Source organism: Stigmatopora argus, chromosome 12 (assembly GCF_051989625.1).
Source record: "Stigmatopora argus isolate UIUO_Sarg chromosome 12, RoL_Sarg_1.0, whole genome shotgun sequence".
Taxonomy (NCBI): Eukaryota; Metazoa; Chordata; class Actinopteri; order Syngnathiformes; family Syngnathidae; genus Stigmatopora; species Stigmatopora argus.
The window spans coordinates 140,213-156,565 of NC_135398.1; the positions used below are offsets into that span (position 1 = coordinate 140,213).

At 55.6% G+C, this 16,353-nt stretch overlaps 3 protein-coding genes across 4 annotated transcripts; 1 reads left to right on the forward strand and 2 right to left on the reverse strand.

The window, feature by feature from the left end:
- The first annotated feature begins 337 nt into the window (after positions 1-337).
- Positions 338-4,045, forward strand: LOC144085587 (sodium/potassium-transporting ATPase subunit beta-3-like). Its single transcript, XM_077615024.1, has 7 exons — positions 338-620; positions 1,817-1,945; positions 2,185-2,283; positions 2,759-2,967; positions 3,057-3,107; positions 3,519-3,605; positions 3,708-4,045. Exons 1-7 carry the CDS (start codon positions 509-511, stop codon positions 3,873-3,875), a joined length of 855 nt encoding a protein of 284 aa, XP_077471150.1. The 5' UTR covers positions 338-508; the 3' UTR covers positions 3,876-4,045.
- A 3,335-nt stretch (positions 4,046-7,380) lies between these two features.
- Positions 7,381-11,851, reverse strand: LOC144085586 (rhodopsin kinase grk7a-like). The gene is made up of 4 exons (XM_077615023.1): positions 11,047-11,851; positions 10,379-10,834; positions 9,094-9,374; positions 7,381-8,952 (listed from the first exon to the last, which is right to left on the reverse strand). Exons 1-4 carry the CDS (start codon positions 11,641-11,643, stop codon positions 8,610-8,612), a joined length of 1,677 nt encoding a protein of 558 aa, XP_077471149.1. The 5' UTR covers positions 11,644-11,851; the 3' UTR covers positions 7,381-8,609.
- A 2,072-nt stretch (positions 11,852-13,923) lies between these two features.
- Positions 13,924-16,272, reverse strand: LOC144085696 (F-box only protein 36-like). 2 transcript variants are annotated; one of them, XM_077615246.1, is made up of 4 exons: positions 15,961-16,272; positions 14,948-15,056; positions 14,638-14,810; positions 13,924-14,534 (listed from the first exon to the last, which is right to left on the reverse strand). In XM_077615246.1, the coding sequence occupies exons 1-4, from the start codon at positions 16,054-16,056 to the stop codon at positions 14,274-14,276; spliced, it is 639 nt and encodes a 212-aa protein (XP_077471372.1). In that variant the 5' UTR covers positions 16,057-16,272; the 3' UTR covers positions 13,924-14,273. The 2 variants fall into 2 exon arrangements, with proteins under 2 accessions (XP_077471372.1, XP_077471373.1); XM_077615247.1 differs by lacking the exon at positions 15,961-16,272 and adding an exon at positions 15,565-15,677.
- Positions 16,273-16,353: the final 81 nt, after the last annotated feature.

Genomic DNA, 16,353 nt, shown 5'->3' on the forward strand with positions numbered 1-16,353 from the left:
GAGGCAGGCAGGCAGGCAGGCAGGTCGGGCTTCGATGGGATGCGATTCGTTCGTGACGACGGCGAGGAGCAAAAGCGCGTCGTTGCTTCGTTCGTTGGTCGAGCGGCCATGAGAACGAAAGCAAGGCGGACGCGTCGTCCTATATTTGCCATTGGTGCGTCGGCAACCAATGCGCATCGGCTGATGCATTTTTCCAGCCTTCCTTCCTACCTTCTTTTTTTCTATCCATCTATCTCTTGCTCCCCTCCCCTCTTTCTCTCTCTCTCTCTCTCTGTCTCTCTCTCTCTTTCTCTCTCTCCCCCGACCAGCCACCCACTCCTCCCCTCCTCCCCTCCTCCCCTCCTCTCCTCCTCTCCCCTCGCTCTCCCCTTCGCTCGCCTCGCCGGCTTCTTCGCCTCATTTCACCGGGCAGCCTCCGTGTGCAAAAGCTTTGCTTGTCGCTGGCTTCATTTGGGACTCGTTCCTCCCTCTTTCGACGTTTGGGCCAAGGTGAAGGCAAAGGCGAAGGATGGCGAGCGCGGAGGAGAAAGCGGCCAGCAAGGCGGACGCGTCCAGCTGGAAGGACTCCTTCTACAACCCGAGAACCGGAGAGGTTCTGGGTCGCACGGCCGGCAGTTGGGGTAAGACGAGCGAGACGAGCCGAACCGGGCCCAGCAATCCATCGCTACGTGCGGGTGGGCGGGCATACGAGAAGGAAGGCAGACGGGGCAATGGATGTCGTTGGCCCTCACGCCCGTCCGCCAGCGATGGATGTCCTTCGATGCAACCTAAATATGCCCGTCGCCGTCTTTGGCAGGATGCTTTTATGTAATCGTGCTTGCGAGGTAGTCACGGGGGCCGTCAATGAGGAAGGGAAACCATTTACCCCCCCCCACCCACCCGCTCCCCCATGCAGTGGGATGCTCCGTTGCAGTTGCATGGCCGCCCACATTGGCGCGCCCGTCAAGGTCAAATGGGATTCCCTGCCTTCCACTTTCCTCCGCAGCCGCCACGGAGCATTGTTGGATGGTGATGGACAACGGGGGTGGTAGTGGTGTGTGTCTGTTGGGGTGGGGCTTTGGGTTTTGCGGGTTCTCTCGGGCCCTCACGGGTCCCGCCACACCAAGGCCAAGGCGCCAACGGCAGTGAAGGGCTTTCCGCCACGTAGCCATCCTTGGCGAGGAAGCTTTTCCGTCAAACGTAGCGTCACGTTCCACATCGGTCAAAAAGGGGTCCCAATGGATTTTTGCATAGCTTTTGGAACTGCCTGTGTTCAATCACATCCATCCATCCGTCCATCGTAGGCCCTTGAATCCAACGGAGGCACAATATTGTATCGCTGGTTGGCCAAGGAATCCAATTACCCATCTCGTTTTTATATAGCATAAACACCGTAGCTCTGAGGTGCGGTGTTGTTGTTGTTGTTTTTTGGCGGGGGGGTCTCTGTTCTGCATTTTTTGTTCCCCTGCCTTGCCATCATTTTTGGTGTTATGTCACTTCCCGCCTCTAGGTGGCGACCCTTAAATTCCATCGTATATGCAAGTAAAAGCAACAAAAACCAACCCAGAAATAATCTCAGGTGACCAAATGAGAGTGACGGAATTTTTGAGAGGAAGCTTTTCCAGGTCCAAAATGCTGGCTCAAATTTGGCTCGACGGCTCGTGGGGAAAGGTGGCGCTGGTGGCAAATGGGTCCCATCCAGCGGAGTCACGCCGTTGTGTCGTCGCCCGCCGTCGGCCACGATAGACGTGGCGTCCCCGCGAAGCGAAAGGAGCGGCAAAGGGGGGCAAAGTGCGTTTGTCAACTAACTCATTGTGGGTGACCTTTTGCACGGTAGGCCTCATCCTGCTCTTCTACTTGGTGTTCTACTGTTTCCTGGCCGGTATGTTCGCCCTCACCATGTGGGTGATGCTGCTGACCCTGGACGAGAACGTGCCCAAGTACAGAGACCGCGTTCCCTTCCCAGGTGGGTCCAACCCTCTCCTCTCCCCTCCTTTGCTCTGCTCTCCTCTCCTCTCTCATTTTCTCTTGGCTTCACTCCGGGCTCCTTTCCAGGCCGCCGCCATTCATTATTCATGATCCATTTGTCATAAAAATCCCATGCCCGTGGACTAAAAGTACACCAGTGCGGCCTTCTTCTCTAGCGTGCACGGGGGGGGGGAGCCGTCGGGGCCGGCTGACCGTCTCCGTCCGTCTTTCTTCCAGGGCTGGTGGTCCTTCCCAACTCGCTGGACATCGCTTTTAACAGATCGGAGCCCCTGAAGTACGCGCCCTACGTGGAGAGCCTGGAGACCTTCCTGGAGAGTGAGAAGTGACACATACGCGTTCCAAAACAAGAGCTGAGTCCAACTGTTGTTGTCCTTCCGCTTTCATTTGGTTACCCAAAAGAAAAAAAAAATCATAATGATCAAAAGCGACGGGCATTCATTCCGATACCAACTCACCGAAGGCTACGCGCGTCCGATGCATTTGGACTCGATTTGGGACGGAAGCGTTCGTCCCCGTCAAAGGTCTCGTTAATTGTCTCGGAGCCTTTTCACGTCTAAGAAAATAGCGGTAGGGCCCGTCTTTCCTCCGCGGATCGGAAGGCGTCGTCGGCGTCGTCGGTGGCGGCGCCCGAGCTAAATGGGCCTTTGGAGACGGCGGCTCCATCTGGTGTCGACAAGCGCGGCGGAGACAACGTAGGCTGAACTCCAGCTCCCCACGCGAACCGTCTCGGACGGAAGTTTGTCGGTGACGTGCGCCGGGTAACCTCCCGCCTTGTCCCCCCCCGGCCCAGAGGCGTACAACGACACGGAGCAGGAGAAGAACGTGGATTGCCCCCAGGGGGAATATTTCCTGCAGGAGGAGAAGGAGGAGGAGGAGGAGGATGGGCAAAAGAAAGCCTGCCGCTTCAAGAGGGGCTACCTCAGCCTCTGCTCGGGCTTGTCCGACACCACCTTCGGTTACTCGGAGGGGAAACCCTGCGTGGTGCTCAAGCTCAACAGGGTACCGCCGAACGTGCCGTCTCTCGTTGCCGCCGCCGCCCTCGCCGCCCTTGCCGGCCGCTCAACGCCTTTTCTCTTCTGCCCTGCCAGATCATCGGCCTGAAGCCTCTCGGGGACCCTTACGTCAACTGCACCGTCAAAGTAAACTTTTGCCCTCCCGAGTAGACGCGCTGGCTCGTATGTGTCTTTTCTTTGGATTTGTGGCCGCAATGACCAGAGCTCTTTTCTTTTGTGGACCTGGATTCCTCCCCGCCCTTTCTGTCTGTCTGTCTCTGTTTTCTTTGCTTTCTCGTTGACTTTCTCCCGCATGCCTTCGGCGGCCACTTTAGGGTAAGACGGTACCGGGAAGGATACGAGCGGCTCGAGCGCCAGCGACTCTCCGTGTGCCATTTGGATCCACGGGCCGCCTAGTTTGCTAAATGACGGGCCGCGCTCCGCTTTCTCCACCAAAAAATAATATGAATTGTTCAAATAAAAAACCTAACCCAGCGACAGACGGTCGGTCAGCGAGCCAGCGTTTCCGGGCGTGACCCGCCTTCTTCTCGCCCGCAGAAAGAGAATCCGGTCCAGATGCAGTACTTCCCCAGAAAGGGCCAATTTGACAAGATGTACTTCCCCTACTACGGCAAGAAGGCCCACGTGAGCGTTTCTCTCCTTTGGGCTAGCGTCGGGGGCGCCAAAAGCGGGCTGGGCTGGCGGAGGCGCCAGCGGTTGTGTTCTGACGCCCGTTTCTCCGTCCAGGCCAAATACGTTCAGCCCCTGGTGGCCGTCAAGCTGCTGCTCACCAAGGACGACTACAACAAGGAGCTGTCGGTGGAGTGCCGGGTGGAGGGCTCCAACCTGCTCAATAACGACGACAGGGATAAGTTCCTGGGCCGCGTGACCTTCAGGATCAAGGTGCTGGAGTAAAAAAGGGACCCCGGCGGAGGAAGTAAGCGTCCTGTCCCTCTGAAGACAGCGTTCCGCCAGGAAGGTTGCCTTGATGAACCGGAGGACACTTATTTCCTTCCGAAACTCCCTAATTCCTTCAAAACCTCCCTCATTTCTTCAAACCCTTTCTCCCTCCCTCCCGACCTCCCTCCCTCCCTCCCTCCCTCATTTCTTCAAACCCTTTCTCCCTCCCTCCCTGCCTTCCCGGAGGACGAGACGCCCCCGATTTCCCCTCCCTCGGCTTTCATTTTCACGCCATTGGCCGAGCCCGATAGCCCACGCCAGAAAGCCATTTGTCGCTTTTTCACACTCCTTTGGGAGGCAAGCAAGCACATAGGCGCCATGGCATTCCACGCTACGACATAGCCGCCATGGCATTTCATCCCACGACATAGCCGCCATCCCATTTCACGCTACGACACGGCCGTCATGGCATTTCTTTGACTCCGCTGTATATACACGGGCGACAAATCCCTCGTAGCTTCCGACGGAAATTTCAGGATGGACCTAAATGGCGCGGGGACGGGCTAACGTCAAAGGATGCTCTCTCCGCCGCCGTCTTAGGTGGGTCCCGAAACAAAACCGTCGGCGAGCGAGCCGGACGACTCTCCCTTTTTCCCCCTGTCCCTGCCAACGCGTGGCGTATGTCCATTATGGTTAGAATGCTCTCTCCATGGAAATCAAGTCCCTTTCTACATAGAAATACATATAGCATATTTAGGGAAGACTAGCTTGATTTTTGTCTCGTCTCGTCTCGTGCCGTCCGTCCGTCTGCATGTGCATCTGAGCGCGCGCGCCGATCCCACTCCGTCTCGCCGTTAATCGGGCCAAGGCCCTCTGGCCCCAAAACGGAGAGGACGCCGTCGACGGAGTTAGGAGAGCGCGCGTGCCGACCGTCCAGTGGGCGCTCGCCGAAAGAAGAAGAAGAGGGAAAAAAAATCAACCTGTGTGGGGGGTGATCTGTCTGCAAGATTGTCCCTTCCTCTTCTCCCTTCTTCTGATTGTCCGCCAGTCTATTAATCAACGTGTGTGCATGTGTGCGTGTGTGCGTGTATGCGTGTGTGTGCGTGTGCGTGCGTGTGTGTGTGTGTATATATAGTATATATAAATATATCTACTGCAAACACTATCAACCATATTGACGAAATCCACACTGTATTTTTGTCACCAAACGCAATGTCTGTGGACTGTAAAGAAATGGTGGAAGGCAAGATTTACAGCAAACGATCTTCAAAGCTATGTTTACACACGCCGTCTTTAAAAGGAAGCCACCCTCGTTCGAAAGAACATCACGGAACATCTTTTCGGGGTGCCTTCACACCCCCTGAAATTAATTGTGGAATAAAACAGATTTTGAAGAAAACAAAAGTAAAAAACAAACAAACCAACAAACACATTTTTGCCTGGTGTCCTGCCTCCTCAGTTGATGTTTTTTTTCTGAATGGACAAACGATGTTCACCCCTGTCGCTTGCCTCACGGGGGCGCTAAAGTCACGACGGGTCTTCTTAGTCTGCCCATAGCCAGTAGAGTTACATCTGATTCAATCCAACCCTCAAAAACTATTTTATAGCTATGAAACCTTTACTGCAGCTACAGATGCGACGCATATCAAAAAGCCTCAATAATAACCTCACGCAATTGAAATATTATTTAGGAAAATAGCCACATTGTACTCACCGAAAATCCTTTTTATTTGGACACAAAATCCATCCTCCTTTCTTTGCTCCTTCTTTTCTGTCGCCATCGGAGCCAATGCTAAAAGTCAAGTCTGTCCTGTGGTATTATTTCTGGCATAAGTTTTGGTTCGGTTTAGGGCTGAAAATGTCCGTTCCAGCTTGTGACAGGCTTGCTAGCTTCAGAGATGTCCGAGCTTTCTTAATGATGTCCAGCCGTTGTTGAAAAGTCCATCTTGAAAATGGCTTCGGCAGTAAATCTGCAACCAAATCCAATTCTTCTCCTTCTTGAGCCACGGTGGCTTGACAAAAGTGCTATTAAATCAACACAACAATATATTTGCTTGTGCAGCTAGCTACAGGTAGAGTTTGCTAGCTCTGGCTACTCAACTCTATGACCAGCCATGCCAATCATAGTTTGTGAAAGCGATGGCGTATCCCTACGCCCGTGAAAAGGCCTCGGTGTGACCAAGTCCAGAACCCATTGGTTAAAGCCACAGTTTGATTGGCACTTCTTTTATGCTACCGGGCCCGCAGAAGTGATTGTAGATGGGGTAGATTTCTGACCCTGGCACCAAATCATGGCTGAAATGTGATTGGTTAAGTGCTCATGGACAAAATAGAATTAACATCAGTCTGTGGTTAGGATATTTTTCAGGCCAGCGGAGAAGGCCTCGCAGGCCCTGACGGTCAACCACTGGTGTTGGGAAAGTTCCTTTCCGACACCATCTCGTTCAGAGCTGACTGTTTTTTTTTTCTCAACTAGTTCCTCTAATCCAAGGGTAGGGAACCTATGGCTCGGGAGCCATATGTGGCTCTTTCGGTAGGTGCATATGGCTCTCCGCTAAACTGCCAGGTCAAATATGGGAACCGCTGTTGAGAGAGCTCAGTCCCGAATGCATCAATAGGAGCGTTACGTGATCATTGTGGCGCCGTCATTACCTCTAGTGCGGCTTTAAACATTTTTTTTTCCATTTGATTCTTCTGCAAGCATACTCCCATTGATTATCATTGATTAGCAAGATCTCAGAGAACGTTTGTACTTTAAAAGTGATGATATGACTACAAATAACACACATTGGAGTGTATTTTGACTTTAAAATTTGGAGTATGCTCTCAAGGAATAACATTTGAAAATATGAATTGTTTATGGCTCTCGGCGTCAAAAGGGTTTCCGGCCCCTGCTTTAATCCTTCCCGAATGAAAAGGTGGAGTTGGTTCCTTCCCAAATGGACTAGCCTGTAGAGTGGTGTTTTGGCAAGCGACGTAATGTCACCGAAGTGGGCCGTTGAAACGGGATCTTAGCAGAACGGGGGAGCCCCAAAAGATCAAGCCAAGGGTATTTTGGAGCAGGAAAGAGACACATCTGCATTACTACCTGGGAAGTTGTTTCTCCAGCCGCTAGCCTAGCGTCTCCGTCGGGCGCATTGCCGGAGCTGACGCTGGACGCTGGACGCTGGACGCTTGGCGATGGGATGATTTGGGCAAAGGAGGCCAAAGGATAAGCAACCGGGCCGATCCCTTTATCGGCTCAGGCCGGTCGAAGCGGCCCCGCCCGAAGCCGAGCGCGGTCCATCCGGCGCCGTTGATCCCAGCGGCGGCTCTGGCGTGACTCGCTAGCGGAACCGTGTCGCTCGGATGGGGAAAGCAATGATCAAAGTGGACAATGGTGCTTTTAGTCCGGTCTGTTCTGTTCCGCTTTGGTCTCCATGGGGACAAAGCCCATTCCCCTGGCTAGCAAAAAGGGGCCCGTCCGCCGTCTTGCCGTCTTGGATGTGTGGCGTGACGAGACAAGGAAGGACACGACTCCTTTTAAAAGACATGACTTTTGCACTTTATTCAATGCAATTTTAGCCTGGCTTTGAATCCTTCTACAATCAATCACGCCTCACCTGGCACTAGACGTATTTACACCAGACCAAATCTCGGTCTTAAAATAACGGTAAAAAGTGGAGATGAAAAAGCTGGCCTAAGAGAAATACTTTGACAAATTTTCAGAAGGTCCCGAAAAAGCTGGGCTCGCTCTCGGGAGAATGGGAACTATGTTTGGACCAGCCCGAGCTGTAGGTAAAGCTAACCCTACCCGCGACCGTAAAATACATACCACGGCGTGTCTGTACAATATTTACACTGGCTTTTGACCGATTTGAGGAAGGGCTCCGGGCACGGTTCCAGAGCGCTTTTTCATCCGTCCGGAGAACTTGAATGGCACGGTCGCCCTACCGGCACGCCCACCCGGCCGCCTGCCCACCCGCTCGACCTCCAAATTTGCCTGGCCTCTCCTTGGTCGGGGGTGCCGACCACGCCGACGTTGCGAATGAAATCATCGGTGTTTCAGCCCCTTCGACGCATTTTGCCATCGTATGATGCCACGTTTGTTGTTGTCGTTGTTGTTGTTGTTTCTGCACGGCTCATGGGAACCACGTCACCGATCTCTTGTAGGTTCTCTCGTTCTCCTCCTGCCGAATTGGGTTTTTCTCACCGGAGCTCGGGTCCCATTATGGAGACTGGTAAGGCGGAACGTGAATGATTTGAGGTGCCTAAAACGCCCACAGACTGTTCCATGACTCTAACAGCTACGGCTAATGGGTTGCTATTTTAACCGTTAGCCTACGTTGCTAATGACCCTAACTCTAACTCTAACTCTAACCGTAACCCTCACCCTCACCCGTTGGTCTTTTCTCGGCTTGCGCGAGCCGCGTTCTTTAAAGTTTCAAGTAGCTGGCACGATTTCCATTCTCAACGACTAGTCATTGTCGTTCAAGTCAAGCCAGTCTACGTTTCTATTTGAGCTTTCTTCAGCGTTTGCGCCACAAGATTCTAAAAACTCCTGCAAGTTCCCTTTTTTTCCCTTTTTTCTTTTCTTAGGGTTCTCGGTAGGAAAAAAACAACTCAACTACGGCTTAGGGGAAGCCTAACCCTAGCCTGCTTTTAGGACACCTAAGGCCGGCGGCAAGTCGTTCTAGCGACTCCGCCGGTCCGCCTACTAACTTACTAGACGGACGGACGGCCGGTGGATGCGTCGGTGGGCGCTTCTCCTCACAGCAAGGCGCAAGTACCGGACTTCTTCTCGTCGTCGGCGTCCCCGCCGCCGCCCTCTTTCCTGTTGGGGTCGTTGAGCTCGTCGAAGAGTCCCGTTTCGATCATCTCCGTCTGCCACTGGATGGCCACGGCGCCCGTGCTGAACTCCTTGAAGAATATGTCATCCTTGGCGTCGAACTCGATGCCTTTGATTTCGGAGAACTCGGCGATGTCGCCCGTGTCCTTGGCGTAGACCACGTTGGGCTTGGGCGTCCACGGCGGCGGCACCAGGCCGGCTTCCAGACGGGGAAAGTTGATGCTCTTGAACCACGGGTGCTTCCTGGGGTCCTCCATGTTGTCCCTAAAAAGAGAAAAAGAGGCCGTCTTTTACCCGTACGGATCGGAGTAAAATGGCGCGGCCCGGAGCCACCACGGCGGGCCGAAAAGGGCGCTCTGGGGAAAGGCCGGCGGCGCCCGGGGATGGGGGGGGGCGGGGTCTTACTTTATGCCCAGACGCTCGTCCATTTTCTTCTTGAGGAACTGCTGGATGACGTCTTTGGTGTTGGCATCGAAAAACCTGTGCTCCCACTTGGGTTCCTCGTTGAGAATGCGCCGTTGCACCTCCTCCTTCTCCACCTTCTCCTTTTTACTCTCGGCCCCTTTGAAAGGCGTGTAGCCGGCCACCATCTCGTAGATGCTGCAGCCCAGCGCCCACCAGTCCACCGAGGTCCTGTACGGGGTCTTGCTCAGGAGCTCCGGGGCCATGTACGCTCCGGTGCCGGCCTGCGGGGCGTCAACGGGAATGAGCGAGCCGGCCGGCCGGCCGGCGACCCCGCGACCCCACCCGCCCTTAATCCCAACACTAAGCCTATACTACCTGTCAAGAGTCATCTACGTCTACGCTCCCGCAGAGCAGAGTTCCCCGACCCTGCTTGGACAGGAATGGGCCTCAAGTATGGACCGACCGACCGACCAACCGCTGCACCTTTTTAGCTTTCGGGGGAGGTGACTTTTGCGCTTTTGAGCGAGGGGAGCGTCCGGACGAGAGAGTCAACGAGAAGCCGCCGGCCCCAGTCCGGAGCCGCCTTCGCCCTCGCGAACTTTGATTCCTTTTGGGCGCGTAATGCCCCTTAAGGAGATTAGGGGGACCTGAGCCATCCCGACCGCAGGCGTTCCGGCCGGCGGCGCCGCAATGAGCTTAGCCCGGGTCGACGGATCTTATTCTCTCCCGGCCGCAGGTCGGGCGCAAAACGGAACGTCGGGAGGAGGCGGCCTACCCCTGGCTTTTATAAACGCTACACGGGCGCGGTCGGTCCGTGACGCGCCTTCCAAAAGTCATTGCGTTGGCACATAACGCGTAATGTGCTTTACTGTAATCTGATCACGAGATGGCCACTTACATAATGAAGACCCTTAACGCTTAACCGGCTCTAATCCCCGGCCCATCCGGTCCGGTCCGGATTTACCGTCCGAAAGCCACCCCGGCCGGATTGGCGAGCCGCCAATCCGGAATGCCCACTGGGTTCTAGCTCCATCGATCAGGGTTGAGGGTTAAACACCGGCTCCGAGACCGGACGACAACCGTCCCGACAACTAAGCCTCGGCCTCTCCGGCCCGTTTACCACATCTCCCTCCCTCCCTCCCTCCTCGTCAGGTAGCCGCCCGGAAGCTCGACGGGCGCGTCGGAGGAGGGAGACCCGGAAAAGGGGCCCCCGTCTCGGCCCCGCCCGCCCGCGGTAGATAACGTAGGCGGCGCCCCGTCTGGCGAGCGGAGGCCCGCGGCTTACCATCTGGGTGACGGTCTTGCCCGGAACGATCTCGATGGCCAGGCCCAGGTCGGAGAGGCGGCACTGGCCCACGCTGTCCAGCAGGACGTTCTCGGGCTTCATGTCGCGATAGACGATGTCCATGGCGTGCAGGTGCAGAATGCCGGTGGAGATTTGGGCCGTGTAGTGCACGATGCGGTTCATCTCGATGCCCTTGTCGACGCCCTTGCCGTCGTAGCCGATGTTGTAGATGTGGTACTTGAGGTCGCCTCCGTTCATCAGCGTCATGACCAGGCACAGGTGGGTCTTGGTGTCGTAGGCGTAGCCCAGGTTGACCAGGAACAGGCTGTTGACCTTCTCCAGGATCTTCTTCTCCAGAAGGGCCATCTTCTCGCCTCCCTTCTTCTTCAGGCGTTTCTTGCACAGCTTCTTGCAGGCGTACATCTGGCCCGTGTTTTTCACCTGGACGGCGCACACCTGCAAAGAGCCACTCGCTCAATTCCGGCGCTTAGATAGCTTAGATTCTTTTCACGGCGGCCGGCGAATCCCGAGTCGAGCTCCGACCGGGCGCCCGCCCAGTCCTGGTTGGCTTTTTGCTTTTGGCCGGTGACGCGACACGAGGCCACACCACACCACACCACACCACACCACACCAGCCCGAACGCTCGGCAACGACGCAAAGGCCTCACCTCTCCGAAGCCGCCCTTTCCCAGCGTCCGGAACTCGTAAAAGTACTTGTCGCTGATGGGCTGCTTCTCGTACTCCTTCCACTGGAGGAACTTGTCGAAGAGCGGACTGGCCTGGTAATCCGTAAAGGGCTTGTCTTTCAGATACTCCCGCACGCCGTCCTGGACCTTGCTCTTCATCACCTCTTCGAAGGTGGCGTCGGTCACCGACTTGCACTTGTCGGAGGCCTCGCCGCTCAGGAAGGCCAGGAAGTTCTTGGAGTCGGCCTTGCAGTACTTGTTGATGATGTTCTGCCGCGCCTTGTCCTTGGCGGCGCCCTCGGCCAGGTCCCAGTCGTACAGCTCGTCCAGGAAGTCGGCGGCCAGCTTGTACTGGGCCTCGGCGGCCAGGAACTGCCGGAAGAAGATCTTGCCCACGGGCTGCCGTTCGCACAGCGAGACAAATTCCTTGTCCAGGGAGGCTCGCGTGGCGCCGCACTGCTCCGGCTTGGGCAGCGACAGGCTGCGGCGTCGCTTCTTCATCTCCTTGTCGTCGCCGCCCTGGGCTTTCAGGTAGGCCGTGTTGGCCACCAGGTTATCCAGGCCCCCCATGTCGCACATCTTGGCGGTGGTAGAGGTGGTGACGGTGGTGGAAACGCTGGCGGTGGCTGAGGCGGAGGCGGTGGCTCGGGCGTGCTTGGGCGGCGCGGTGGCTCGGCTTCAGGCGGCCGTGCGTGCGTGCGTGCTGTCGTGGACTCGCTCTCCCGAGCCGCTCAGAGAATGAGCTCCTTGAGCCGAGCCATTCCCACCCCAGACACACCCAGTAATTACTCATTTAGAATTAAATACCCGGGAGGGATTTGGCCCTAAGTATCTTTGTGCGCGCTATTCGGGGATGCCGCGCCCTGAAAGGGAATCGTAAGCGGGCTCTGTCCTAAGAGGCTTTGCCATCCCTCCTATATTTGCTCGCTAAAGGCTAAAGCGCTCGTCAAACGCCGACTTTTGCCACCGGCACGGCCCCCCGCCGCCGCCATCGTCCCTCCGGTCCGTCCGTCGGGCGGAAATGACGTTGGAACCGAGCCCGTCCCGCGAGACACATTCGTCGGCTCGGGCCGTCGTACGCTCCGTTTGATCCGGTCGTCGGACGGCGCTGCGGTGATATTCTTTTCTCGGTTCCGAACGATCTGGTGAGACGAGTGTCAAGGAAAACATGGGCAAGACGTTATCGAAGCTCCTACGACCAGTTCTCTTTAGAAAAGGCAAGACCATTTGAAAATTCTCGATGATCTCCGTCCAAAGTGGGCGCTCATTTGAATACAAGTGGCTAGGTTTCGGTTACGAGGCAATGTGGCTGCTACTTTGCAATCAAATTCTATTGGGTCTTAACTTGGGCAGAGATTCTGAAGATGTGACACTTCCCTATGAAACCATAAAAACAGGATATTTAGACAGGTCAGGGAAAAGTTTTACAAATGCCACAACACAGCTCCACTCCCATCAGTGCTATATGTGTACTCTTTCCACAGACTCTGCCCAAACACAATGATCGGGTCGTGGCAGGCACTTCGCTAAGACAATTCCAGTTGCATTTGATAACAAATCATTCAAAACGGCGCCCACGGGGGCCGCTCGGACGTGCGCCGGCCGAACCCGGGATCGTTCCTTCCCAAAGGGTCCGAAGCCGCGCCGTCGCCACGCCGCCCGTCACGTACGACGATGGCGGCCGGGCCCGAACGGAGGGCGCGTCGCCTTGGGCTATCGTCGTGGCCGCAAATACGTCACCTTGTAAATGGATCATAGAGTCAGCGCGGGTTTAAGCCCACTGAGTGGATGAAACGGGGGCACGACTTTTGCCACGGGTCAGCGGGTTAAGCCGAAAGCTCGCGAGCCGGCGTACGGCGTCGCGCGAGCGCCGCTTCTCATCGCCGTCCGCTGGCCAATGAATGGATTACGGCGATATGTGGGCAAACACGGACGGCCGCGACGACCGATCGTCGCCCGCCGCTATTTTCTCCGCGCGCCGGCTCCACGTTTGATCTGCGAGAGCGCCAGTTTTTAACCTTGGGACAGATTAGCACGGCGAGTAGAGGTTAAGACGGCCAGCGCCGGCGTCTTATCCCATCCCCGCCAAACATGCCGATGCCTCGGCCCCCGGACCTCTCGGGTTCCCACCATCCCTCGGCTAGCGTAGGGGGCGCTCGCCCAATCGATCGGACTTGTCGGGGTCCCCGCTTGAGTGCTTCTGCCGAGGCGCCCCCTACGGGCGGGGCTGTTGTCAGCGCTGGCTCCTAATCCTATCAGCGCTAACAGTTGTCGTGCCTCTTCTTGGAACTCCAGCGAGTCGTGATGTAACTCGGAGTAGGCCATCGTTGCGCGCGGCGATGGAGGCCGGTTGGTTTTTCTTTTTCTGGCCGGCGGCGGCCGACGACTCCTCCCGGCCGTCCACGGCACCGGGACGAGATCGTCGGCTGCCACTCTCCCAATTTTTGCTTCCCGTGCGATGCCCGCAAGCTCCTTCAAATTTGGGCGCCGCCGTAAATTCAGCTCATCTTATTCAGGCACGTACACATTGGTCATGTTTTTTTTTTAAAGCTCGTAGAAACTTAATTATGTAGAGCAAATGTCCATCAAAAGGACACTTTTTTACTAACCTGGTGTCCTACAAATGCAATCGGTGGATCGGAGTCAGGTGCTTCTTGTTTTCTGCACAAATCTCATGGGTCAATGTGTCTGTGCCGGATTGGTTGGAACAAAAACCTGCACCCACAGCGGCCCTGGAGTTTGGAGCGCTTTGGCCACCCCTGGTGTGGAGAAATAAGGACGCCTGGGAAAATTGGGTTGAAGGGGGTCAAAAAAATGCATCGGAGCACTTTTGCCGTGGAAGAAAATGAGCAATTTGAGTAGAGGCAAAATGATATATTTGGCAGAAACCAGGCACATGTTCTTTATCCACTGTGAAGAATAGCAAGACAGCTTACGGAATGACTCGGAGTAGTAGCCCAACGCTCCGCAAGACTGGCCCCAACATGGCAGACAACAGAGGGAAATGAATTCCATTTTCTAGGTTAGCTTCTGGCGAGAAAATACGGCCCGCCAGCGTCACGGCGGACGGTAAAAAACTCTTGGCGAACATCGCCATTCGGGTGAACCGCACGGAGCGGCGAAATCAAATAAGGGACGGGCGAAAGGCAGACGGGCGACCGGGCGGGCGGGCGGGCGACCGGGCAAGCCGACGAAAGGCGGGCCGGCTTTCAGCCCTCCATGGTGCGCTCCACGGCGGCCGGCGCCTTGAGGTCGGGCCGAGCAGTCTCCGACCTCTTGCCCGGCGTGGGCTCCCCCTTCTCCTCTTCGGCCCGCAGCCTCCGGCGGCTGATCAGCTTCTGCAGCTGCAGCTTATTGGTGAAGAAAATGTTGCGCCAACCCACCTCTCGCGCCAGGGCGGCCGCCTCGGGCGACACCGTCTTGCAGCAGCGCCGCACCGCCTGCTCCCAGAACTCCTCGGAGCCGCACAGCTGAGGAGGCCCGGCGTTAGCGTACGGCCAAGCGTGGCGCGCCTCCGTTCCCCCGGCGTTAGCGTATGGCGGAGCGCGCGGCCCGCCTCCGTTCCCCGCTCACCTGCCGGAACCTGCGCGAGGTCCGTCCCAGTTGACCCACGTCTTCCAGCTCCAGGTAGTTGACGATCTGCAGGAGCAAGGAGTCGGGGAGCCGCTCCAGGTAATCGAAATGGCCCTGGCACAGGGCCTTGGTGTACTTCAAGGCGCCGCGGCCAAAGATCATGCCCAGGTCGTCTGCCGACCACACGGAGGGCTTTAGCGGCCGGAGCGCTTTAGCGGCCGGAGCGCTTTAGCGGCCGGAGCGCTTTAGCGGCCGGAGCGCTTTAGCGTCCGGCGCGCTTCTGGCCGCGCCGGCGCCGTGACGGGCTTACTTTGTAACTTGCTGTCGTCCAGGAAGTCCTCGTGCGACATGATCAGTTGACCGGGCTTGGAGAGCCTGTACACGGCTCGGGGAGATATCGTCCACCATCTCCAGATCACCTGAGGGAACGGAAAGAGAGCGCTACGCCCAGGGACGAGTGCCGAGGGCCGAGCGCAGCCGGCGCCAGCGCTCACTCGGCTGCCTCCCGTCAAAATCGCGACACTGGCCGGCTAAAATAAAAATCAAATCAATAACGTGCGGCTACGGAAAGGTCATTTCCTTATCTTTTCTTTTAAAAACATCAAAATCATTTGATTCAAATACCATGACAGTCATTCATCAAGGCTGACTCGTGTCCTTTTCTTTCATTTTTTTAACCTTGGTGGGATTTACTCAGACATGTGCGGGGGTTAGGGTTAGGGTACATTAGGAATATTTCCTTTTTTTATAAATTGAAGGCTCGAGTTAAAGAATTCGTTTTTGGGGAAAGTAGGCGGCCAGTTTCGAACAGACAAACAGTAAAAAAAACAGACAATTGAAACAAAGATCATTCCTCCACAGATGGAGAAAGGTGTACTGTTCTTCACCCTGGCATAAACAATCCGCTAAAGCTGATTGATTGAATACCTTGATGGTCATTAGACAAGTGATTCTTCTTTTTTTACGGTCGGATAGGTTTGGCTAGCTGAAGGGAACGTGCGTCGACGTGCACGTCGTCGTTGTTGTTGTTGTTGTTGTTGTTGATATTGCATTAAGAGCAAAATGGCCAAACGTTCCAAAATCCCACTTGGGGCGGCGTCCGTTCGACAAAACACCGGAAGGGAAGCTAGCAAGCAGACGACGACGACACCGCCGCTAACGTTAACGGCCAATCGTGCCGCCGAGAGTCATTCGGCATCGGCATTCCGAATCGAGGGGGAAAAAGAGAGAGAGAGAGAGAGAGAGAGAGAGAGAGACCAAGTAAGAGAGACAGAAAGAAAAGCGGCGAGGAAAAGAAGCGTTCGAGCGGGCGGCCATCCTTACGTCTTCCTTGGTAATCACGCAGTTGTAGTAGTTTTTATTGGTGGAGGGACCCCGGCCAGCGATTTCAAACAGCGGGTCCGTCAACAGGGAGGCCATGACAGTGTCTGCCCGTTGCCATAGCAACCGCGACACCTTTTACCCACAGGATACGTGTCACTTTCTCAAAGTGATGTTTGACATCGATCGTATTTCCATGATGAAAAAAAAAAATACAGCCACCTAAATTTATCCATTTCCTCACGAGGAAGAGCAAAGTCGCACGAGCCAGCCTTTCCCATGTGCCGGGACAGGGATGGCTCATTTGACAAGAATGAAGGGATTATTATTATTATTTTATGTCGCCGAGAGCATTCGACGTCGTGGTCGGGCAACGACAAGGTGCCGTTGACGATC